This window comes from Microchirus variegatus (assembly GCF_963457635.1).
Source record: "Microchirus variegatus genome assembly, chromosome: 18".
Taxonomy (NCBI): domain Eukaryota; kingdom Metazoa; phylum Chordata; class Actinopteri; order Pleuronectiformes; family Soleidae; genus Microchirus; species Microchirus variegatus.
This window is the reverse complement of record NC_139819.1, coordinates 20,711,479-20,737,722: the sequence shown is the minus strand read 5'-3', so window position 1 is coordinate 20,737,722 and position 26,244 is coordinate 20,711,479. Positions and strand designations below refer to the sequence as shown.

Below are 26,244 nucleotides of genomic sequence, written 5' to 3'. Positions count from 1 at the left end.
CTATTTCATGCCGCTTCGCAGCACTTGATTGGCTGCAATGAGCATGACACTGATGATGAAAGCGATGGCAAAGGCGCATATCAGGCTCTTGCGCACACATGTTTGCTTGACTTGCTGCGTCGGGCTGGAGCCTGGGAGGGAAAAGTGAGAAGAAAAGAGAAAAATATTTATATTTGAAGGTCTATTGGATCAGGTGTTATTTGGTGATTGAACAAAATCTGATAGTAATGTCCAAATGAAAGAGCGCATCACAGAACCTTACAATAACATAAAGGCAATTATAAGGAATGAACACAGCCAATAAATTGTGTTTTCACACCTGCATGCTGCATAATCACATCCAGATTAAACCTGATTGGACTTTTGGAGCAACAAATTGAGTCGTACCTGACTAGTATATTAAACGATGCTCGTCAAAACGCCACATTCAAGAAAAGCATACCTGTAGAATCATCTGACAGATGAACCAAAGCATTTAAGGACGATGATCATGATACTTATAGGTTTGTGGGGGGAATTGGAGGCAGTCCCTGCTGACTTTGGGTGAGAGGCAGGGTGAAACATGAACAGGGCATCAACCTATCACAGGCCCAAAAGACAAACAACCATTCACACTCACAATCACACTTGTGGGCAGATGAGTCTCTAATATATTCTACAAGTCTCCAATTAACCTGCATGTGTTTGGACTGTGGGAGGGAGCTGTAGTAGCAAGAGAAAACCCACACAGGCAATAAGAGAACGTGGAACTCAAAAAGGGACAGGGATTTAAACCTGGAACCATCTTGCTTAGAGATAACTTCGACCAACTGCATTGCCATGTGGCCTGATTTCAAAATGCTTATAATTTGCTTTGTCTTGCCAACAGTTAAAAAAAAAAGAAGAAGAATGGAATTGTTGGATGGGTTTGTAATGGCTACAACAGTCGTTGAATCTACACATTATAAAATGACCATTAAAGCCACATAAAATATATATACAAATATCTATAATGAAGAGGTTTAATTAACTTTGCCACCGTGTGAAAACTTTCCCTCAATGTGCCTCTGCTTCTGCTTCAGTTGGATTTTATACATTTCCGACAATGACTTTCAAATGAGAGAATGGGGTTCTCCATGCAGAGTCTGTGTGGGTGGATGCTTTAGCGATAGTGTAGTCATTTCCACTGGTGAGAAGGAAGCATCGGGTTGGAGGGCAATGCCATGGTTTTGCTGTGCACCATTGGCCAAATTGCAAAACACACATCATGTCATACACTGCTGATGGCTGCTTCTAGTGCATTATGATCTATTTATGGCTGGTGATGGGAGTAACTGGCATATCTGTCTATGGCTGATTGCTAAATTTGGTATGAGACAATATAAAGGAAATGATAGTGAGGAATTTTTGAGGGTGAGATCTGTAATGTGGTATCTGAAAGAAAAAAAAAGAAAAAGAAAAAACACCAACATGGTGTTCATAGTTCACATATTCAAGTTATTCATTAATTTCCTATACAACTTTAGTAGTCATTTAAAGTAGCAATAATTGCGCAGAAGTCCAAAAAATAGTCCCAAATGTTTTATTTTTGTTCATAAAAACAAGCCTAGCAAATTTTGAATTGTGGCGTATTTCCAAATTTCACAAATTCAATCCGATTTTAAATATTTTGTACTTTTTTAGTTGAGTACTTTTTGCTCAGGTGTGTTTATATAGTTGGTGAATATTTATATATATGTACTGTAATGAGTAGTACTCATTAGCACTTAGCATAGCATGCTAGCGACTGCGGACCACGGCTAATTATTCACTCATTTAATGAATATATCATTATTATGTGCTGTTATGCTTCTGAAAAATGTTTTGGAACCAACTGCATGTATATAAGAATGTGTTGAATTTGAGAATGTGGTTAATTTTATATTTCTGTGTGGATAATTGTCTTTGCTAATCGAAGCAGTGCTATGTGTTAGCAATTGGGCTATTGCTATACAACATGTTACTGACCTGTACTATTGCTATATGCTAACTAATGCTGCAAAGCTAAATAAATTGGTGAGCTAAAACACATGCAGTTGTGTGCATTTCAGTTATTGAGAGACAGTAATTCGATGAATCATTATCAAACATGATTGACATGTGATTTAATTCATAGTTTGTGTGCACTATGCGGTGGTAAAAGGTTAAGAACATTTAAAAAATATTTCATATACCATTTTGTGAACAGCCCACACACACACAATTGTATATGAAATATTTCATGTTATAGCTGTATATGCTACACTGTCAATGTGAATGGTTCACATTCACTGATTTAAGATCAAGAAACAATTGCACAAATACACTGAAGGACTAATGCACACACTGATTTCGGACAAACTGGACGGTTGACTATATTTTTGGACATTATTGTTTGTTTATCACTTTGTTCTATTTGATTTGCACGTTGTACAGTATTACTTCTTGTTTTATATTGTAAATGTGTTTATTTTGTTGTTCTAGAAATCTATTAGTTACATCGTTTTCATTCAACTCCGGCTCGGTCTCCCCTGATTTGTCTCTGTCCTAGAGCCAGGACGTGACAGTTTATTGGTCATTCTAAGTTGATAACTATTTTTTTTTTAAGAGAAATATAAATTCAATCATAGCTGAACTACATAGAGCCATTTCACCCATATCATCAATTAAACAGCAGATATTTATATATTTCTTAACTTTTGGAAACCCACCTCCTATGATTTAATATGAAAGCATATTAAATGTAAAAAATTATGCTTGAAGTCAAATAATATTCAGAACATTTTATATAATTTTCTGAGAAAAAAAACATGGTACATTATCAAAAAAGGAGGAAAATGAAGTGTATATAGTAACAGTTATGTGGACATAACATAGGAGGTTCTTTCTTACTGTCTATATCCACCTGGCATTCTTCGGGATTCTCTATGTGGTTCTCCTCAGTCATAATGATGTTCTCGATGTCTTTCATGGAAAGGTGATCGCAAAAAGTGTCGTAGAGAAGCCTCTTCAATTCCTCTACCGTCAGCTTCTGCATGTCACACTGGAAATACACACACACACACACACACACACACAAATACGTGTAATTGAGCACAGGCTGGTGGACACACGTAAATACATACAGAGAGAGGCATTTACACATGTGTTTACGACATGTTTCTCCAGCTATATTCTCAAATGGAAAATATGTGGTTCATATGCTGGACATATGAAGTGACCAAAATATGTAAAGGCAAAAATATAGTACATATAGTACAAATTCAAATGAGGAATTGTGGCTGCTGTCTGTGTCAGTACAGTAATTCTAATTGTAAATACATTTGTGAGTGAGCAGAATTATAGTGGTGTGGTTGGCCCATTGAGCTCATTTTGATTCCCTATTCTGTGTATACTGGACTGTTGGTTTAGTCCACAGGTGTCAAACAAATTTTTGTTCCTGGCCACATGCAGCGCAATTTGATTTCAAGTGGGCCTGACCAGTGAAAATATGTTGCAAATCAACATAAAATGTAAAAAGTAACTTTTTTAAATGTAAAATTTGCTTTGGCTGAAGCAAAAATAAATATCTAAGATCAAAACCAGTAAAATAATAGCATAATAACCTATGAATAAGAACTCTTATATTTTCTCTTTGTTTTACATATTTTACGAAATATGAAATTTCTTGAGACAAATAATTGCAATTTCAACAATATTAAGCCTACATTTAGCATTTACACACTATTAGTTTTCTAATAGTCACTATTAGAAACTCACTATTATCACACTCATAGTTTAGTATAGTATTTCAACAATAAAAGAATCCTGCGGGCCGGATTAGACACTTAGACAATTAGACCGGCCGGTTCTGGCCCATGGGCCTTTTGTTTGACACCCCTGGTTTAGTCTACAGTAAATTTAACTGTTTATTTTGCATTTAAAAAAATATTCTGCAACTGTGAGATAAATTATGATTGACAAGTTGCAAATCAACATAAAATGTAAAAAGTAATTTTTTTAAATGTAAAATTTGCTTTGGCTAAAGCAAAAATAAATATCTAAGATCAAAACCAAGATCAAAACCTATACAAGCAGAATTCAGTCATTAGTCATTTTCAGCTCAGCCTGAGCTGTAGTTAATCTGCATGACTCTCAGTCAGCAGCACATTACTGATACTACTATCCTGTTATATGAAGCAGCTATGCCGCATTTCATTCATTTTCAACAATTTTCAACAACAACAACTGTAGGGACCTAAGGCATGTGGATGTGATCTATTGTTCTTTGTCTAAGGCCAATATGCAGACAAAATGCCTGTTATGAGTGTAACACACCTACACCCCTCCATTTTGTAAACTATGTGGTTTTATGACTGGAGAAGACTCTCCGGGTGTTTTATGGTCTCTCCTCTGTCAACCATATAAAACCAAAAGACACACATTCTTCTCTCTCTTGTTGCTCCTCTTGCTCTTGTTCATCTGATTCCTCTCCTTGCTGGTGGCTCTCCGGGCCCGGGCCTCATGGCTCCAGCCATGGCCTCTGGCATGCGGCTCTCGTCCCATGCCGCACAAACGATGCCCTTTTTGAAGGAGCCATGCCAGTTTCACACTCGCTGCCCGAGTGAGAAACTTGTCTTGCATCTAACCACGCATTCCTCCCCAACCGAGATGGCGCCGTCAGCTTCCATCCCTCTGCCTGTGGGGATCTCACCTCGGGCCGACGCATCCCTCCGTATCTGACGCCCGAACTGCTTCCATTCAGAGACACAGAGGATCAACAGCTGTGAGCCAACTAACGGCCCGTCCACACTCCACGGCTCCAACGAACTAGACCGGACCCACGGACGGACCACACAACCTGGTATCGGCTTACAGTAAGAGGCAATATGTTCTGGGCAGAGTTAGATTATGTGTCTGTGTTTGTTAAATTTTCTTTGTGTTAAAACGTCTTGGACTGCGCACCCACACGTTGGCATTTGTATTATTTTCATAACTACGTGTCGTGTTTGTTTACGTTTTGTGTTCGTTATTGTGGTTTTCCTTTTTAATGCGGAGCACATCGCTGTAGCGCTGGGTCTCCCCCCGCTCTGAGTGAGCAGACAGATCACGTGGTGAGATAATGGCTGTATAAACGTTACGACTCACAGACCGGCCTGGCTTCGCCTGTGTCAAGTCTGTGTGGTTTACACTGCCATCAACTTACGTTACACCCGATCCTGTGTTCATTCACAGAACACGCTGGGCTTGTAACACACTCTACGTCTGCACGCAAATGAATCGTGTACTCTCGCTCTCTCACTTTCTCTCTTTCATTCATGAATGAAAGCTTGCTCACAGACGCCATCTTGCGTGGTGGAGGCGTGCGTTTACAGTCACTGCTACTGCGCATGCCCCCACCATTTTGGTTCCAGGAGTTGGGAGTGGCCACCAACCGCGTCACTCCCTTCTCTTATCTTTCTTATCTCCTCCTGTTTCACTAACACAAACAAACACACACACACACACACACACAAACACACACATCCACTGGTGTTTATGTTGTATATAGTTTGTGTGATTTTAGCTTTAGCAAGTGAGATTTATTGAGTCAAATTACTAAATTATCATTATGCTTTAATGTTCATTGACTTAGATCATTCAATTAGCCTTGGATATTTAATGTTGGTGAATCAAATTGTTTAATTGATAATTTAATAAATTGTTACTTTTGTTCACTTAAAGGAATGGTCTGTGTCTTTTGTACATGAATATTGTGACAAACGAGGGTTGAGAGTCAGTGCTTGGATTCATACCTTCATTACTGTTCAATTGTACTGTTCAAAAGTGATTATTTAGACTGATTTTGAAAGGCATAGATTGATTGTCTTTCCCCTGGTTACAGGGTGGTGCCCCGATCTAAATTCAATTATTATTAAAATCAATTAATTCATGTTTATTACTTTTATTTTTATCAATCAAATTATTTCCACTATTGTTGATCCTAACATAATGGTGCCCCATGTGAGTGTTTTAAGAAATGTAATAACATATTTAATTATTAAACATAATGAATCATTCATATTCATATTTTCTCACCGATTACAACACTGGATCACAACACCACTCTACCATCAGGTGGCTTTGGCTGTCATTCTTTTTCCGCACTACAAATTCCCAGAAATCCTTTCTGTTTTGCACCCAGTTTTGACGCTTTGTGGTCGCTGCTCCACTGATGTTATCACAACAACAAACGGACAACCTTCCTATTAAATACCATCCCATTATCAAAGTGAGTGGTTCATTTATCTAGCAAGGTGTTGGTGAACACATTTGTTGAGGTTTTACGTTTTTAGTGCCACACACAAAGACTCAAGATGGAGACATTTCTTGTGAATCTTAACCTCTGAAGAGGGAAAAGTCTGAATGTTTCTGCACTGTGACACGGTTGTCGTGCCTTCTCTCTAATTGGGAGTAAATTAGTGACAGAATAACAAGTACCTTCCAAAAGACAGAGTCAAAGTCAGTGCCATGGAACTTGTCTGGCAATCCAGCTGCTGTCAGCTTCGGGCCCAGAAGAGTGACAAACTCCTCAAAGTCCACCTGGCCATCGCCTGCAGAAAAGAAGGATAGCTGGTGTTGTGATTTTTATTGGTTTTTACCCATCACTGGAGTCCAGTGTTGTTGGCAAACAAAGCTCCTGCCATGAAATCAAAGCTCACCATCCATGTCCAGTCTCTGGATGATGACTTCCAGCTCCACCTCGTTTGGCATATAGCCGAGGGAGCGCATGGCCATTCCAAGCTCCTGCTTCGAGATGAATCCGTTCCCATCACGGTCAAACACTTTGAAGGCCTCTCGGATTTCTGCAGAGAAGACACACACACATACACACACAGCCACACAACCACACACACACAAGTTTAGTCTTATAGCAGAGCAGAATATGAAAGTGGGAAAAGGTCCAGGCACTGAAGACACATTTGTTATGCCGCATCAATGCTTGAGTCATAGTCATATGTGGGTTGGGAGCTTAGGATAATAAATCCCACCAGCAAAATGGTGAAAAAATAGCCAAAATAAATAAATAAAAAGAGCTGAAATCAGGAGAAATGTAATTGATTTTAAGGCCTGTACATGCTGACCGCTTTTTGTATTTTCCAATTTTAATGGGGACAAAATAGAACCTATGAATTTGCTCATTCGTTTCCCTACTGGACAACATAATTATAAAAATGCAAGGCTTCCATTTGAACTGTATTCCCAGTAAATGACTGCCTTATCTGGTTTTTATTAACTAACTGTAACTGAGGTAAATTAGTACTGTTAGTACTTTGCTTAGCGGTAGTTTACACAAATAATAATGTTATAAGCTGATGTGTTTTGTATGTCAACCATTTTCTGTAGGGAATCTACAGCTGTCAGATAAATTATGAGAGAAAATTCAAATTTCATGGAGATGACTCAAACCTATGAAGACTTGTTCAACTGGCTGGCAAGATCTGAAGAGCTTTGATGCTAAAATAGCCCAGTGAGTAATAAGTTCTGGCTACGTATGACGTGGACAATGTGTAGAATTCAGCTTGTTTTGCCTGGTTTCATCAGCCCAGTATTTCCTGAACAGAATACAGACCGTAAACAGCAGAGCAAACTCAATTAGGTTAATTTCATGTGAAAGCTTCGATTTCCACATCATAAAACATCTGGAATGATGGTAAAGAATGTTAAATATTTAGTGAATCAAATGGACGCGAGGCTCAGTGAACCAAATCAAAACAAAAATGGACGATAATTGGATTTGTTATAAGTGTGTATTATACCCTATTAACACAAGTTAAACTAGGTCCTGGTGCCCTAATGAACATGTCTGTGTCATGCTTTAGTCAAAATATCATAAGGATGAAGCACAATAGCAGTTCAATAACTCTGCCAAAACAGCCTTTTTCAGAACGCTCGGTTTTGTGCCTGGTCATTTACATGTGAATGGGACCCAGGTAAACACACATCCACTGCTTCCAGGGGAGTGTCGATCTAACTTACTATCCACAGCCATACTGTCACTTATCACCTATTGTCATGCACCGTCGTCACAACCCCCGCTCCATATACCCCATAGTAATGTCCGTTTACCCGTTGTTACTGCGTTTCCCCGTAATGCATAGAGTGACCACAATTTTGGCTTCTCGCGGTCATAAAAACATTAAAATCGAAGAAAAAACGATAAATGCGCCGCGCGGCGTGTATGTAAATTTCCATGCTAGAAAAAGACCCTGAACGCACCAGTGTTACTGCGACGTGTGTGGATCAACAACACGAGGAGAGAACGTGGAAACACGACAGAAAGGCAGCCTTTGGTTGAGAAGAAATGTAGGACAACATCTACATCTTTCTGCAGTGCTTTCAAACGCGTGCTCCTCATATCACCGATCCACACACGCCACTCGCTAACCGCAGGCACGTAACTGGTGCGTTCAAGGTGTCCCTCCAGCATAGGAATTTACAAACACGATCAACACAAAGGGCTTGTGAAGCTTGTGGGGAGCTACGGTGGAGCTGTGAAGTACTCTGCCTGGCGGCGTGCCAACATTCACGGTGAAATGTGTTGCTATGTCGTCATTGCGAGGGGCGTTAAAACATCGCGTGTTTTATCGCCTATACTTACACAAAGTGGAACCACTAAAACATGACTGAGTCTTGTTTTTTCACATTTTGGGGACTGGTATGGCCCACTGAGTCCCAAATAAAAGTACTAAAAGATTAAAAAGTTGATTTTGCACAATAGGGGACCTTTAATGTATTCATTATGGTCTATAAATCATTTCTGTTAAGAGCTGCAACTTAATTAATTATAGGGCTCATTTTTCAATTCACGCGATAGTCCCACTGCAGTAGACGTTCAAAGACGCTCAACCCTGCGCGATGACTGTTCACAATCTGTCTCTGCTCTCGCCACGCTGGCTTCATAATTCAAAAAATTAAATAGTGGAGACACCTCACAGGAGCAGCAGGAACGACAACAGAAGCACAAAGAAAACGTCTCAAACTAAAGGGTGATATAAAGACAACAACCTTTCCGAAAAACAACAATAAAACTGTTCAAAGTGCAAAAGATGCCTCACAGTTGAGGATAAGGCAGATGTAAAGTTTCATAAAATAACAGAACGTAATAGCTGTAATCTCTTAATGTAAAATAAAAGGTGTGCAGGAAGAAATTGTACTTTCTGTCCCCCACCTCTCCTCTGTCCCCCATTTTTTCTTTCACCCCAACCGGGCCGAGGCAGATGGCTGCACAGCTTTGGGTCTGGTTCTGTCAAAGATTTATTCTGTTAAAAAATAGTTTTTTTTCTCTCCATCAGGATTCTAGTGTATATGGCGATATTGGTGCAGGGAGAAGGTGTGGGACCTGATAAGTATCGACTTCTTCCCCCTTTTCAACATATATAATTTAGAGTAATAATGAACCTAATCTCTCTTTTTTGTCATTTATTTATTTTATTTTATATTCTCACAAAAATAAAAAATAAAATCATCATTTTTTTCTTTCTTTGTTTAGTCAATTAGTCGCTGTCATGTGATGAAAGTGAGACACTAAAAATCACTCTATCATGTCTCTGCAGAGCCCAGTGTTGTAAATGTGAATTACTGTTCTGATGATTTACAGCGATGACTGGCCAAGCCTAAGGCCAACAGCCACACTGTGACAATCTGTGACAAATATATTTGCGGGTAAACAAAAATATCATTGATGACAGGAAACAGTTTTTGTGTCATTGTGTGTATCATGTCCCCAGCATGGCTTCAGAAAAAGGTTGTAATCAAGCAAACATCAACAGAACAGAAAATGTGCCATGGGAACAATGAGAACTTGGCAGTTTTAAAGTGTATTACATCTGGGCGTGCAATTTATAAAACCATGACATTCTCAGCAGCTACTTTTCACATCGTTTTCCCTCTGAGGTAAATTCTGAATAACGGAGAGGCTCGAGCTGTGTGTTGTTTTACTGCGGTGTTTGATTTCATTGTTTATAGAATAACAACACCTCAGTATTCACCTGAGGTCTCTGCTCCCTCTGTTTACTTCAGAAAAAGCTGCGGTTTCCCAGTAGACACTTGAACCTGTTATAAACTCAAACACTTAAAACAGGGTGCCAAATTGTGTGTCTCCTCTATGGGCTTTAATTGTCGATCAAAGGTAAATGTGAAAAAAACATCCCGATTCAGACAGACAAATCGAAACAGTAAAAGCTGGCATTGCATATGAGCTTTTTTCTGTAGAGTGACTTTATACTTATAGCACTCTTTCCTTTGCAGCAAGAAGCCTGAACAGGGAATTGAAATGTTATCGAAATCACAATACAGCTTACTGCAATTTTCAAATTGCAGGAGACGCAATATTTGACAAGCCAAAATGTGTGTCAAAATATCATTTTAATGAATGAACTGGTCAACACCGAACAGGTCAACTTTCTGAACAAAGCTACATATTTGTTTTTTAACGTTTTTGTTTACATGTACAGGTATTTTCACGTCATATGATGCAAAATTGTATATTTCTTGCAATAAACAAATTCTGAAGATTTTGCATGTGCCAACTTATGACTAATTGTTTTTTTATATTTTCCAAGTGAATGAAATGGCTTCGACGAGAAGATCTTTAAAAAAAAAATAAGCCTGACATATTCTGCGGTGAATACACCATTGTTCCGAACAGGAAACGGTTAGAAAACCATTTTCTCCATTTTTGGATGAGGAATATTAACACACATCAACTGATAATGGCCGCGTTTCCCAGATTTCGATCTTTCTTAAGGACTTAGGAAGGCTCTTAAGAAGGAATGGCTAGGAGCGCTAAGATACGGGTGTTTCCCTGACGCGTTCTTAACTGCCTTCTTAGGAGAACCGTAAGATCAAGCCAAAGAAGCTTCTTAAGAAGCTCTTAACGAGAGCTGTTCACCACGGTGGTGCTGAAACTGAATCAATCTATGCCAGGCAAATCGATCACCCACCGCTTTATCAGTGCATAAGTCACACACAGCGCCCCGTGGTCCCCCCACACAGGTGCAATTAGGCTCAGGGGCGCCTGCAGGAATTAATGCTATGGTACGCACGCCCATCAACGTTACACAGCCCTATAAAGGCTAAGTTACCTTTAGATTTGTTCTAGCGTGCCGTTAACGTATGGCGTTTTGTCAAGCACACCAGTTGTCTACCTTGTTAGTGCCCATCTGGAATAACTCCTCTAGCTTAATGCGTCCATCCTCCATCCTTTCTATTGTCGTTGTTTATAAGAACTTGCCATATCCATGATGAGTACTGAGTTAGTGGATTAGCTTCACATTATTTGCTGATAACCATATATATATATATATATAAAATAAAAAGAAAAGAAAAAATGATGAAAAAGAAAACAACAAGTAGCCTAGTTGCGCGTCTACGCGCGTCTCTCCCGCTCAAACAAAGTGTTTGCACGTGGATATAGCATTTAGTTCATTTCGATGACGTGTGTGTGTGCCATCAGGTGTATCCAAGTAGTAATCAAGCCCATTAGCGCATATATACCCCCGTGAATATTGGCACACACATGTGAGAATGGAAGAAATTGGCAGCAAAAAAACAAGCGGGCACCGTCGTTTACCGCGGAGGAGATGGGCGTGTTGGTGGACGAGGTGTGGCAGCACCGTGAAGTTTTATTGGTGGAACTAAAGGAAAGAGTGTTTTTTTATGTGTAGTACTATAAACTCATAAACGCGTAATTCAATAACAGTTTTTCTTCTCTACTATTAGCCTATGTTTCTTGCGCCAGTGGTCCACAGCTATGAGCGCATTTCAACATTGAACATTGAACATTGTTTTATTATTTCAAAAAGTGGAGGATATAAATTTCCCTGATGCGGCTTGATCACTGTAGCCTAGAAATCTAGACGCCCCTAGCGGCAGACTATGATCACTGGACATGTGATCGCTAAGAAGGCTGTTAAGAGTGGGTCAGCTCGATCTTACGTTTCCTTCTTAGTGAAAGATCTTCTTAAGCTAAGAGTAACTCTGGGAAACACGTTCTTCTTTCACAGCGTTCTTAAGAGCACTCCAAAGAAGATCTTAGCGTTAAGAGCTTCTTAACGAATCTGGGAAACGCGGAGAATGTCACAAAAATGTAATCCGTTTAGTCAGATGATTTTTCAAACTCAAATTAGCATAAAATCCTGACCTGTATGAGAAAAGTGTCATTTTTGGATTCAGCAGTGCAAAATGGTCCTAATTCAGTTGAAAAGACACTGGGTTTTTTTGTAACCCAGTGTTATTATTACACATCTTATTCTTCAGGCTGAAGAGAACATATTTGTTTCTCACAGAGCTGCACAAATATCACACATTAGTCCCATTAAATACGTTTTTTTTTAATGAAAATGAGAATAATGATGTAAAAGTTACCATTCCCTCTGATATCTGATACCTTGGACAGGGGCCATAAATAATAGTGTCAACAACTGTAATTAAAATTCGTACCACTGCCATTCGTGGCTCGGGCCCTATAATAAGCATATTTTTATACGTAATTGAATGTTGTATATGATACATTTAACAATGGGGTAATTATGACCAAATGTCTTATTATTACTGTTATAAAAACATTGCTAGCAAACATGTATTAGAGAATATTATTCTCACCTCACTGGCAGCTGTTCCTCAGCTACAAACTGTGTTTAAAAGACGTTGAGGTCATGGGCCATGTTTTCATTATAACATGATTATAACAAGTGGGGGGGGCGCATGTAATCGATTGGGGGGCCTCATGTGGCCCCCTGGCCACCAGTTTGAGACCCCTGCTCTAGATTGATCATAGAGTGTGAGAGTGTGTGTCTCTTTGTGGTCCTGTGATAGACTGGTGACCTGTCCAGGGTGTACCGGGAGAAGATGGGATGGACTTTATACAATACATTTTTTGCATCCAGAAATAAAAACAATATATAATACAACAATACTAATGTTTTTTTTTTCACATTCTACCAGAATAGATAAACTCTCTGTGGGATAGCACTCTTTCTTAATTATCCACAGGCGAAGCAACAATGTGGCCAAAATGCTTAAATACACATGACACCCCTGTAGTCACTTGTGAAAGAGTCATTTTTAAGTGAGCAGGAAAGCTGTATCTTCCTTCCTGCAAATTAGTGCTCTGCCAAAGTCTAAATAAATACATACAAAAAACAAACAAATAATTCCTCCTAATAGATAACCGGTAAAATGTGACCCCAGTCATGTAGCTTTGAGATTAAATTGACAATTCCGTGTCTATTGTAAACAAATATACTGTATATGGTTTTTGCATTACACCTCTTTGAAGATGTAACATGCATTACTCAGCTTTACAAGATGATGGAAAACAAATAGAAGAGTGATGTCACACTTCTTCTGTGTTGCTATATTTGCCTCAGTTGTGGTTGCCATGCCTGCTTGTGTGTATTTGAGCACACTCTGGAAATGCTGTTTATGAATATACTGGATAAATGTGGCTGTTCACTGATGAGCTCATTTGTAAACTATTAACCTGCGACAGTGACTCTACATTTTCTAACAGCTCCTGGGTTTAACAAGTTTAACATGAACGCAAAATGAGACACAGTGAGTTACAAACCCATGCGTCATTAAAACAAATATCATGCTGCAAATAAGTCGTATTTTTTGCCATTTTCTCTTTTATTGTGTGGTGCATAAAATGAGAGGAAACAATAAAACAATCAGAAATTCCCAAAGTCTGTATGGTGACTATCAATTTGGTAGTTTTGTGTGAGCCGTGCTTCAAACTCCAAAAAAAATGACATTTCAGAGGCTGAAAGCAAAGCGAGTTTGGCATTTTTCATCGATTAAAGATTTAAATTAAAGTTGATTATATGAAAATATTTGTTGAAAAGATGAAAATTCTCAAAGGTATTTGTTCGTATATATGTTATTTGATTCCTCAAAAACATACTTGCTGTATATTGGTTGCATATAAATGTGACTTCTGGAAGATCAAGTTGTTTTTTTGTTTGTTTATGTTGTGTTTGAAGTGGCTTTTTATTTTTGCATAATATTATTCATATTGCTTGTGTCTTCTTTAAACCCCACCTAATATTACTGGTGCTATGGTGTTGCCTCTTCCACTCAGGGAGGTGTGACTATTTTTGTTGAAAGTATGCGGTGTTTGCTTTGATGTTAGGGAGGCGCTTGCTGGTCTTCAAAGATGCAAAGCTATGAGGTCCCATGTGGCGTGGTCTGACAGAAGATGAAAAAGCCCAAGTTAAGCTCGTGAGCCACGAGAGACAAACATCTGAAGCTGTACTCCCACAAGAGAAAGGTGCAGTGCACTCTTTTTGTATCACTCTCCTCCATACATTGCTGTAAATATATATATACACACGTATATATGAATGAAGTGCAGTGGATCTCTGAATTGCCGCAGCACAGAGATGCCAACAGTCTGAGAACTGTGTACACTAGACAAACGCAGGAATCGCTTGCAAGTGGAACTAATTCATGTCGGCAAATAGATAACAAAAATGCTCAGTATGATTTTCACTTTCTGTCTTGTGTTGTTCTCCAGAGGAGATAAAGCCATGTTCAGCTTCACACATCAGACAAAAAAACAACTCTCCTCATAGAAAGGACAGATTACATGGGAAAAAAGTTTCATGCATGCAAAAAAAAAAAGCTAAGCTTCACCTCTGCTTTAATTTAGCATCAGTAAAAGTATTTTATTTTTGCTAATAACATGTAATGCACTTTGACCAGAATGCCTTCTGTGGTGTCTTCCGAGTGGTTTTCCAGGCAGAGATGGTCCTTGCCTCAGTGAGACTTGCATCTGCTTTGGATCCATAATTGCAGCACACCCACTCTTTATGTAAGACCTTATGAGTGTGAGGAACAACAAAGCTTCGCTGTGTACATGTGTGTGAACAGTGGGACTATTTTTAAACACCCCGAGGAACCTTAATCCATCTTTATCTGGAGATGGGCCAGCCTGGGAAACCAGAAGATTTGAATAACTGGTTTCTAACAAGGCTCGAGAGTATTAAAAGAGGATCTATGGCACTGTCTTAGTCATCTGTGTCTCAAGGAAAAATCTCATATCTGGGTTAGGACAGAAACATTTCCTTACATTATGAAATAAAACCTCAACTGCAATGGTGCAAAGACCAGAAGGAGGAACTGAAAGAGGGAAATAAACATTGGAGAAGTCCCTTAACCAGCTCTGTCACTCCCACTTGACCCTGAATGATTGGAGTCAGCCATTCTCTGATTCTCTTTCACTTTTCCCTTTCCAGCAGTCTCAATATTTTACCCTCACTCTTATGTTTTCAAAGCTACAAGTTTTAATAGTCACAGTCAAATGATGAGAAGCTTTATGCTTTGCAATTTGCCCATGACTGTGTCATCAGCTAGGTATGTACTCACTTATGGATGCCATTTTTAGATGACTGGATTTTGTTATTACCTATTTTCAACTTAGTAGTGTTCATCAAATGTAAGAAATATTACCTGTGCGAAAAAGCACTTCACCGTCCAGAACTCATTTCAGTTCATTTCACAGGTAATAAAGTCTGCTACCTCCACTCTTTCACAGCAATCCATCAAAATGGAAATAAATGACTTAACTTCATCCTACCTGACAGCCGTAATCACAGCACTCCGTGATATTGCCGGCTAATCTGCACCACATGCTTTCCAACAGAACCCAATTTGGCAAAGTAGGATGTCACACCATATTAAAGGAAGCGATCAAGACGTTGTGTCAAACATTCAGAAAATTGGTCTCTATGACGTTAATGTGTCAGGACAATGACACAGTTTTAGATGCACCTACTCTATAATGTTTATTCTCCATCCAGAAATGACAAATTAGCCCAGTTAATAACTTGAACACCTCATTAAACAAACGAGACATAAGTGCTAATGTATGTCAATAGTGCTTGCAGGTGTAGTTAGAAAGAACCAAATTATCTGTTCGCTATTAGCTATATAGTCTTAGTGCTCAGGAAGGGTAACAGTAATCTTGTACTCCATTGGTCATATTGTCTGGTGACAAATTTGCCTTTAGGGCCAATAAGTAACAGAAGCCACAGTTGAATGTACACTGAAAAATAGTAAACATTTGAAGATACAAGATATGCCCTAACATGTCGGCCCTCATTAAATAGCCCTCAGTTGTGTTTTCCTGTCCCTTGTCTGTATCGATAATCCCAAAGGCCTGTAGTGTAAATGAAGAAAATTTCACAGAATAATTAACATTTAATGTGAGGCTCAGCAAATATGTGTTTTGAACATGACCGACATGACGCTACACTATAGTAAAGGCTTTTTAATGGTTTAAAGCAGGTCTAGACCGGAAGTTCCTATTAATTATTCCTATTGTTTTTTTGGTGTGTATCTGCGTCATTACCTTGTTTATGAAGCCCTGAAGGTTGTAAACCAACAGTTCAGCCATTGCTGAGAACGCTGTGTTGATTGTAACCTCCCGTAATAGTTACGTAAACAGCGGTTCTCCTGAACAACAGATCGTCCTGCTCCGGGCACATTCGGTTGCGTACATTGAACCGCAGAAGAAGAATAATGACTGCGGCGGGGAGTCGTGACAAAGCTATTTTTAAACACTGTTAAAACAATGTTTTGATAATGAGGAGCAGTGCATCCACCGTTCCAGAGGGGGGAGCTGTGCTTCTGAGAGTGGGTGTGCTGAATAGTACTGGCCAATCACAAGCCTCTGTCTTCTGGGGATGAAAGTTCACTCTGAAACATCACGGCTGACGATCAGCGTCAGAAAAGAGGATTTCAATCGGCTCGTTTACAGCAACTAGGAGGTTTTTGATTACAAGTTTACAAGTTAATATATGTAACTAGACCTCCATAACTAACATTTATGTGCAACAGGACCACTCTATGTGACCTTTAAAAGACAATACCTTGGGGTTTTTTCTTTAGCAAGGTTATAACATTCCCATCCAAAGAGCACCACCTTATGTGAGTCCAAGAATGGCTCCAACAAAGATTTTCAATCAATACGTAAACTGAAAACACAAAATGTCAAAAGAAAAACCTTTCAGAAGCAGCTTAGCTGGACTGATCCAACCTGTGGCTCAGCAGCTGTTGTGCTGGGTCACTGCACTCTCTGAGAAATGGCTCTTCTCTGCTTCACATCTTTATCACCATCTATGTCAAGTAGAGCTTTTTCATATGCTGCTCCTCTCATCCAGGCAAGTAATGCAACATAGAGGGCCATTCTAAAATCCATTTCTGCCTCCATGTACCTGTCTTTCTGGCAGATTGTGCAAGGTGGCTCTCCATCATTTATGTGAATGGTAGATGCACAAAGTGGGATTTATTTTCCTTGACCTAATTATATTCAGTGAGATTTCAAAATGTAAGACCACTTGCCCATTAAAGGTACAATATGTAGTATTTATGGGTTTATATAACCCAAAATCCACTTTTTTATACATATTATGTGCTCCTGCATTGTCTAGTCGCTGTATAATAGTTTTTGTTTCATTTTCGTAGTGTTTCAAAAAGTCATGTTAAATAACATGACCGCGGACCGCGGTTGCATAGCCACCGTTAGCAGCGAGACGCCATGTTTCTACCGGAGCCTATAAGGACAAACGTGAGAGAACAAAACAAGCGTCTCTTTACTTGTAGCGGAAGTCCCGCCTCCTCACTCTCCGCTTCTTTTAACCCTAACCCGAACCCTCGGTAGCTCGCCCTCTCCCTCACCTCACGAACCTCATCTGCTGACACGGAGAAAGACGACGAGGACGACATTTGACCAGCTGCGGATACCGTAGCGCTCAGGGAAGGGAGGGGGTGAGGAGAGCAGCAGGTCTTTGTTGTAAATTTCAGCCTCTCCTCTAGATGGCACTATAAACTACTTACTTCACCTTTAAGAAAAACTGATGCAAGCAGGATCCATTCAAATGTTTCCTCAATACCAAGCATCCATGTCTGTATTTTTTCTCTCTTTTTTTAACACTACTTACTTACACTACACTCACTGTACGTCATGGGATTGGATGTTTTTTTTCGTGTCTTCAAATTAGGTCATGTTTGAAACATTTTCAAGATGAATCCAGTAAAATGCCTCCCCCTTATTTTGTTTTAATGACATTGTGAGAGAAAATGTTCAGAGAATTCCAACTTGAGACAGCTTTGCTGACATTGAATAAAATGACTGATGGTAAGTTCAGTAAGTCGTACAAAGTTTGAAGGCGTTTGCTTTGCCTTTTGTGACAGGCAATTTCTCCTCTGTCCATATTCCTTGTATTCTCACTCGTGTTATTGTGTTCAGCGATTCCCATCATGAATATATGTTTACAGGTTGAGAGACATCAGTTGAGAGCAACCTTATTTCTAAATCATGTGTTGCAGGCTTTATAGGCACTTAACTTTGGAATAATTTAGCAGTCGATGCTGTTGACGCTGTACGTCTTTCTTCTTTGTTCGTCAGGAACAAAAGACGTCTCGAGTAAATGTTTGCCACAATGTCAAAACAGTCAGAAAGGAAGGAAGAAGAAATGGTTTGGTGTTAGCAGTGGCACTTGAAGCCAGACTGAACACTCTTCATTCTTGTTACAATATTGTGAGATATTTATTTTTTATTCCTTCTTCTTTTATTCTGTTAAAATACAGGAGAGCTTTCTTTCTTCCATGCAATGGAAAGCAAATCATTTGTTTAGGGCATTCAATTTGAATGAGGGTTCATTTCCTGAGAGAAAGCCTTGCTTAAAGCAGTCAACAGCGAACGCAACAAATAGGTGTTTGGTTTTCCTCTAACTCATTCACACTTGTCGAACTTCACAAAATGAGCCAACACATCCACTGCCATCCTGATTGGTCATTTTATTATGTGTTGTCCAAATCATCCTTTCAGCAGCATAAGTTTTATAATGGTCTCAGCTGACCCCCTTAGAAGTGCACCCCCTCAACACCCACGGATTCTGCACCAGTGATACATCGCGTGTATAGTTTCTGTCTTGCCGAGCAGCTGCTGATGCCTTTAAATATCTTCATTTGGATTTGTGTATGTATTACCAAAGGAATGGAAGTCAACCCTGTGCCTCAGGGCAAAGACATGAGTCAATGTTTTCTGCTGCAGCTACAGTAGGAGTCGAGCAGCAACACCAAGATCCCCTCACAGGCATTTTATGCCATTAGGAACACAGGGATGTCAATGATTTCTTATGAGCTGTCAGTCAGAGCGTTTGCAGAGTCCCAAAACTGCCACAGGAAACACTAAAATATGATAAAACAGTGGTCCCAGTTGCATGTCAGTGAAAAGCAACACAAAATGTAGAGGGTTGTAAAGTTTAAATTTCGAAAAGTTCTTGCATGCATATTTAGCCTATGTTATAACACGACTAAATAGAGCATTCATCCTAACAGACTTGTTGCAGAGATGACAACTTTGTGGGGCAAATAAATCCCAGCTCTTTTCTCTCCCAAAATAAAGGGTTTTTCAAGGGTTCTTGGTAACACTTATGGTTCCAGTGAGAACCTTTTTGATCCAGAGAACCCTTTAAAGCTCCTTTCCTGAATTAGGGTTTTAAAGGGTTCTTGGTAACACTAAGGGTTCCAGGTGGAACCTTTCTCCTATGAGGACAAGCCGAAGAACCATATATGGTTCGACTTGGCACTTTTATTTGTACCAAGAGTGTACCACACGGCTGGTGTAGTGGTTAGCCCCAGACAAAACAAGGGCCTTTCTGCATGGAGTTTGCATGTTTCTGGATTTTCTCCAGGTTCTCCAGCTTCCTCCCACACTATGGGGATTAGGTAAATTGGTCACTAAATTGACCATGCCTGTGTGAAACTGAGAGTATCTGGTTGTTTGTCTCTATATGTGGCCTTGTGATGGCGATCTGTCCAGGGTGTACACTTATTTAATCTGGCTTTTAACTAATATCTTAGCTTCTTAGTCAGTTTTTATATTTTAGCCCCCCTTATTTTCCATTTATGAGAGTTCATTTTATCTATTTTTATTAATGGTATTTAATTACACTTCATCTATTTTACTAGTAGTATTTCATTTTTTTAGTTTTATATTTTTAGCTTATGTAGTTTTTATGATTTTATTCCATATATCCATTAGCTTTAGGTTTTTATTCAGTGTCTCCAGTGTTTCCTCGGTGGGAGCCGTCTGCACTGGGGGCTGTGATTACCTCTGGCTAGGACGTCTCTAACTTGTGGCGAACATCGGCCTGTCCGGTGGAGGGTCTATGGCAGTGCTTCACAGCTGTGGGCCGCTCGCTGGCCTGTGGCTAGGTGGGTGCCCGGGTGGAGGCGTCCTGGCCTCGGGTCATGAGCAGCCCTTAGTGCAGACGGCTTCCTGTGATGGTGTTTCCTGAATTGGCTCCTCTGTATCCAGCAACACGTTTCGTAGATCTTGTTTATATGTGTGTATGTGCATGCGTATGAGTGTGCGTGTGTTCATGTGCCTGCATTTGTGTGTGCGTGTGCCTATGTGCAGTGGTGGGGGTCTGGGTGGTGCGGGATGGGCTGTTTTTAAACTTTGTGCTACATATTTTAAATGTATGAAAAGTGCTTTATAAATAAAGTTATCATTGTTATTATTATTATTATTATTACTCCACCTATCGCCCTATGTCAGCTGAGATTGGCATAGCTCCCACCACAACGCTCATGTGGAGGATAAAGTGGTAAAAGATGGATGGATGGATTATTATATTTCAGTGGAGGTGCACATTACTGAGAATCAAACACAAAAAGACAAATTGGACAAAACAATAATATCACTCATTCAGAGAAGATTCATTTTCTTTTTAGGATTTATCGTTTGGTGACTACAAATGAAAATGTGATGATAATCCATGTACATGTACTGGTTATTGACAAATTCCAGTCTGGATCCTATTTGATCATCAGTGGTGACAGCACTGCTGAAACAGCTCAGTCGGCGTTTGATCTTGAGACAAGGAAATCCGCACTCGGTCTCCCACAAGTGTGAACAAATGAAGAGGAGGCTTTATAGACCGCATTGATTTTGATCACTGCAGCCAGTAACTCTGTGACTTTCTAATGCTCCTTGGAAGATTTTGTCCATGCTGCGGTGCCCGTGACAGATTTGACTCTGGATTCACTTTCATGTTTCTTTGGTGTGGACATGAAAGCTGTATCTGGGGTAGAATGTGACTTTAATCATATTAATAACCATAAATGTACCACACATTGACAATTCAACCATTAAATTGTCCTGTTTCAAATATGTCCATCAATACAAACAGTCTAACTGCCTGTATTTTCCTTGCTGTGCAGCATTTGGAGATTGACGTCTGCAAGCAAATTGTAATTTGTGTTGTTACTTTGTTCGCAAAAAAAATTAAGCAGCATATGAGTTGAGGGGCAATAAATGTTTGAGCTCCATGTTTCTGGCTACTGCTGGCTTTTCAAATTAATTACATTGTTATAATATTCCTGAATATCTCCCACCCACTGCATACTACTGAATTAACTCCTACAGAGGACATTTATTTTTAACATTTTAATTTTTTTTTTTCCTGGTAGACAGTAAGATATGAAACTTGGCTATTTTAACAACAGATGGATTGTTCCATTTTCTTGGCACTGTGCTCATGTATGTCAAATTAATTCATTTACCATCATGTTAGATTTTATTATTGGATATTCACAAATGCATTAGTTTGAAGGCCTTAGGGTTTGGGGGTGTGCACCTCTCTTCTGTAAGCAACAACATTATATAAACAATCATTCTTGGACTAAATCACTTCCCACCAACAACCTTTTCCACATGCATTTTCACAAGAATAGACAAATGAAGTTAGAAATGGGAATATGTGGGACATTTTGTCATCTCATTTGTTTCTAATTCACTTACATGAGTCTAAACATACAGCTCTGCAGAGGTCTCACGCCACCATTATACTGTATTTGTTGTTTTAGCAATGCTATTAAATTTAAATTCAAATGTACTTCATTTATATAGCACCTTTCACACATAGGAATGTAGCGAAAAGTGCTTTACATTAAAATAAAATAAGACAAAACAAACCCCATAAACATCTCATAAACACTCGCCTCACCCTCATGTAACACACACACACACACACGTGCTAGACCCACACATACCCCTCATAATAAAGTGGAGTATGGCTGAGCACTGATAGACCAAGTGAGGCTAGGTTAAGGCCATTGGAACACATGCAGAAAATACAGGAAACATGTATGCAGTTTTAAAGCTCCCATAGACCGGAAGTTACAAATTTACTCTGTAAATTGGCTAGAGGACGTGTGTGTGGTGCCATGAAGAAATTTCTGTTTCTCGACAGACCCTGAGACTTCACTAGACCTGCTAATTCTGTGGAATCTGGGCAAGCAGCCCTGATCTTCCAAGGATAGTTTTTCACTAACAGTATAGTATAGTGAGTGCAGAGAGACCATCATCTCCCTGAAATAAGCTATTTATCCATCACATTGATGCTGATAAATTAGGGTACAAATCCTGGTTAGGTTTGATCTTAGGGTACCCCTGCTTAGTTCCATAGTCCAAATACACTTGCAGATTGTGGATTAGGTCAATTGGATACTCTAAATTAGCCATATAGGAGTGAGAGTGAATGGTTGTTCTTCTCTACAAGAGGGCCCTGCAGGGACAGGAGGATAAAGTGGTACAAAATGGGTAAATGTGAATACTTTATGTCTAGCTCATGCAGAATGCAGTACAAGAATGTGCGTGTGTGTTTTTTATCTGTGAGGAGGTACAGTATACACTGTATTGAGCTCCTCCCTTTTGTGTAGGAGGGGAAATGGAAATATGGAATCCAATTCAATGTATGCTCTGCTCACATGATTGTACATTACGGTACTTGCTACCAACCCCCACCAACTACTATGGAAACGCACACACAGGCTTATCGAGCATGTGAAAAATAAGGTTTTCTTCCAATTAAACCATTGACAGCCTCTTCATTCTCTGCCATTTGGTCCATTTTCTCGGTTGTCCAAGCCAGTAACTGAGAATCACGTCCATGGCCAAGCGTGCCAAAGGGCCAGGCCTTTTGTCCTTACGTATGCACTTAACCCTAACCCACACACACCTTAACTAATGTGCAATTTCAATTTGTGACAAAGCCCGGTCTCCTTGACGGCAGAGCTGATGCATGAGACACTCCAAACTTCCAGTCAGTTCTCATACGTCTCCCATGAGATGATGACGAGACTAAGAGGCTGTCGATCTGATGAAACACCACACAGCTGTCTGACAGCTGACTGACAGCTCCTAACATTGTTAACTATCTATTATAATTGAGAGCCTGTCGACCTTTGTATTATCTGGCACATCAACAATATTAAGCACTGTTTTTGTTTTGTTTTTTAAACTGGCTTTACTGCTGCATCTTTAAGGACAGTAGCACTGCTTTTTTGTCCTTATTTACATTCACTTTTAATTAAGCTGAACCAGAAGGCATTACAACTAAATGATATGTCATGTTTTTACCTACAGAAAAGAAGAGTGTAGTGGTTGTGATCATTATGTTTGAGTTAATTAGATGTCAGACAGGTCTGATGAGCATTACTTTGAGTAATGAAACCACAACAACAAATGCTATCAGATTTCAGATGCCGGTGCTCTGGGAAAGGTGCCATCTACCATATCAAGTTACTCATTCAAACAGAAATCCTATAGAAATACACTTACATGAAAATAAAATAAAATAAAAACTGTAATAGATTGATTGGTGATGATCCTCTGTCCTTCGACCCTTCGAATATAACACTCTGTCACATTCATGTTGGTCCCATTTTGTGCTATGTAGCAGGAAAAGGCTTTAAATCTTTGTTGTACTCTTGGTGTTAACATCAGCAGCATCAAACATCTGCCTTTTAAATCTGCCTCTCTCTCTCTCTGCAGGACAGCATTTACAGGGGATCACCATTGCTCACGGTAGCTGACAAAGGCTCTTTCACCTCCTCTATCATCTAATTTCCTGTGAGACTGTCATTATGAGTTAAGTACTAAAAGGTTCATGTCACATGACTGCAGCAACACAGCACAACTTGTTTTGCGTAATTCAAGTCAAAGTGAAGTGTTGTCTTTTGATTGCGCACAAAGATAGTAAATTACTATTAAGTGGGAGGCTGAAAATGAAACAGAGATGACTTAGTCACATGTCTTTATTTTTCTCCATGTGCTAAAAATGATTTTGAGTGCAAAAAATAAAAAATGTCTGGGAATGATTTTCTGGAAACAAAAAAAAGAAGCTGATGCAATGCTATAGTCATAGATATGGCGTCATAGACGGATCACTTTTGCTGCTGATATGTTGACACACCCCTTTTATCACAGACAGGAGAGACATGCGAGTATAAAGTGCATGGGGATAATTGACACCCATGTGGCATTTGCAGTATTCCGGTGCTATGATTCCTTTTTTTGGAGGTAAAACCAATTCATTATCTTTCTGCTTCATTTTTAGCTGTGTGCAAAACTTCAGGTTCAATTAGCAATTCATTTCTGGTCTCAACCTGGAATATTCTGCACCAGCACCCACTGACAATACACCTCACAAGACTCAGCTTGTCTGAAACTCACACACATACATGTCAGTCACACGCTCATCAGAATTATAGCACCTTTAAAGACACCTGGTGCACAGTGAACACTGCAAATCTGACTCTGAAGCAAAGAAAAACATCACAACGAGAGCATAAATAAGGAGAAGAGTTGCAATTTAAATAAAAAAATCCTTCAGTAGAGACATGTCAGCTATGTTACAGCTATGTTACAGCATCGCCGCAGCTAAAAGGCAATGCTAGAGCTTTGGGAGTCATGCAATGCCCAAAGGACCATTGCATGGTAATATACAGATGTGGTAGGTTCACATCACTGAGAGCTCCAGGCGGCAAGGGGGGTGTGGGGGGGGCTGCTCAGAGTAGGTCATCATATGTCTGCATGCTTGCTGGAGAGTGTTACTTTACAGTATGTGTTGAAGAGAAGACAGTGATGCACAGAGAGTATTTGCAAAAAAATGTTCCTCTTAATCAAGAGGAGAGTTACCAAATAATATGCTGTAATCCACAGTTCCTGGACAGAATGTTAAAGGAGATGGAATATCAAAAAATCTCATCAAAAACCAAAAACACCACTTCATGGAAAGATGTCTTTCCTGTTTTGACCAAACACTCGCTGACCTAAGAGCTCATGTGACCCTTACTATTCCTCCACAATAGTTCAAATAGTAAGACCAGGAGAGGACATGTAGAAAAAAAAAACAACCCAAAATCGTTAAACATTTTTAAACTGAAAATCAACTATTTTAAAAACCTGAACCGTCAGAGACCTAAGCGCTGTCCAAGGTGCTGACCGCGCTCCACCGCATAGAACTGACCACAGATCACACACAGCGGCCTCAGAAGACTCGAAGAGCCGCACAGGTGAACTGAACACACGAACAGGTGCCATCTCACCTTCAACTTCGTCCTCGGGCAGGTTGACCGGTGCGCTGTACAGCATGTCAGGGATGGTGCAGATCCCCCGGTACATCAACGTGGAGGTGACTGGATGCATCGGCATGACTGCGACCTTTGGCTGTCACCTGCGCCCTCGACATACAGATATGTCTATGGAGATGACCACAACTTCCGCCCACGGTCACCAAGGGAACGGAGAAGTAGATGGGGAGAGGGCTGTAGTGGCGAAAGGTGGATTCCGCAGCGTGTCCGTCTCAATCTCGCTTTTGGTCAATTAATGGAGCGCAGGGACGGGTAGACGGTCTCACCTCATTGCATTTGTGTTATTTGCTTGCAAGAACTAAAGCATACAAAGTCACGAGAGAGACAGAAAGAGACTACTTCAGAGCGAGATAATGCGCACACATGTAAATCACTATTAATCAAGACGAGCTCCACATCTGTGGCGAAACGAATGAGCGCTCGTGTCTGCGCTGTAACCCGGTTAAACAAACACAATTAAAAGTAGGTAACGAGTCCACTCACAGTTTGCATTTTTAGTTCCAGGGTTTTGTCTTCTGCGAGTCAATTCGTGCATCCACTTGTTGGATACCTGCGCTCACTTTGACCCTCTCAGTCCTCGAGATCCAGACCGCGTCTTGTAATCCACAGAAACGAAACACTTGACAAATGACATTTATATTAAAAAAATAAAATAAAAATCCAAATGCGCCCTCACAGTTGACATGTCCGTGTTCGGACCCTCAAAGACGACGGTGATCGCTCGGAAACGAGAGGCGCATTGCGATCCGACTGTTCCATGTGGAGGAGAAGAGA

General features: G+C 39.9%; 1 protein-coding gene across 1 annotated transcript; it reads right to left on the bottom strand.

Annotated features, from left to right (window-relative positions):
* On the bottom strand, positions 1–25,531 carry cabp7a (calcium binding protein 7a; the record flags this gene model as incomplete). The annotated part of the gene is made up of 5 exons (XM_083904865.1): positions 1–131; positions 2,890–3,040; positions 6,457–6,569; positions 6,678–6,821; positions 25,426–25,531. 5 exons carry the CDS (start codon positions 25,529–25,531, stop codon positions 1–3), a joined length of 645 nt encoding a protein of 214 aa, XP_083760991.1.
* Positions 25,532–26,244: the final 713 nt, after the last annotated feature.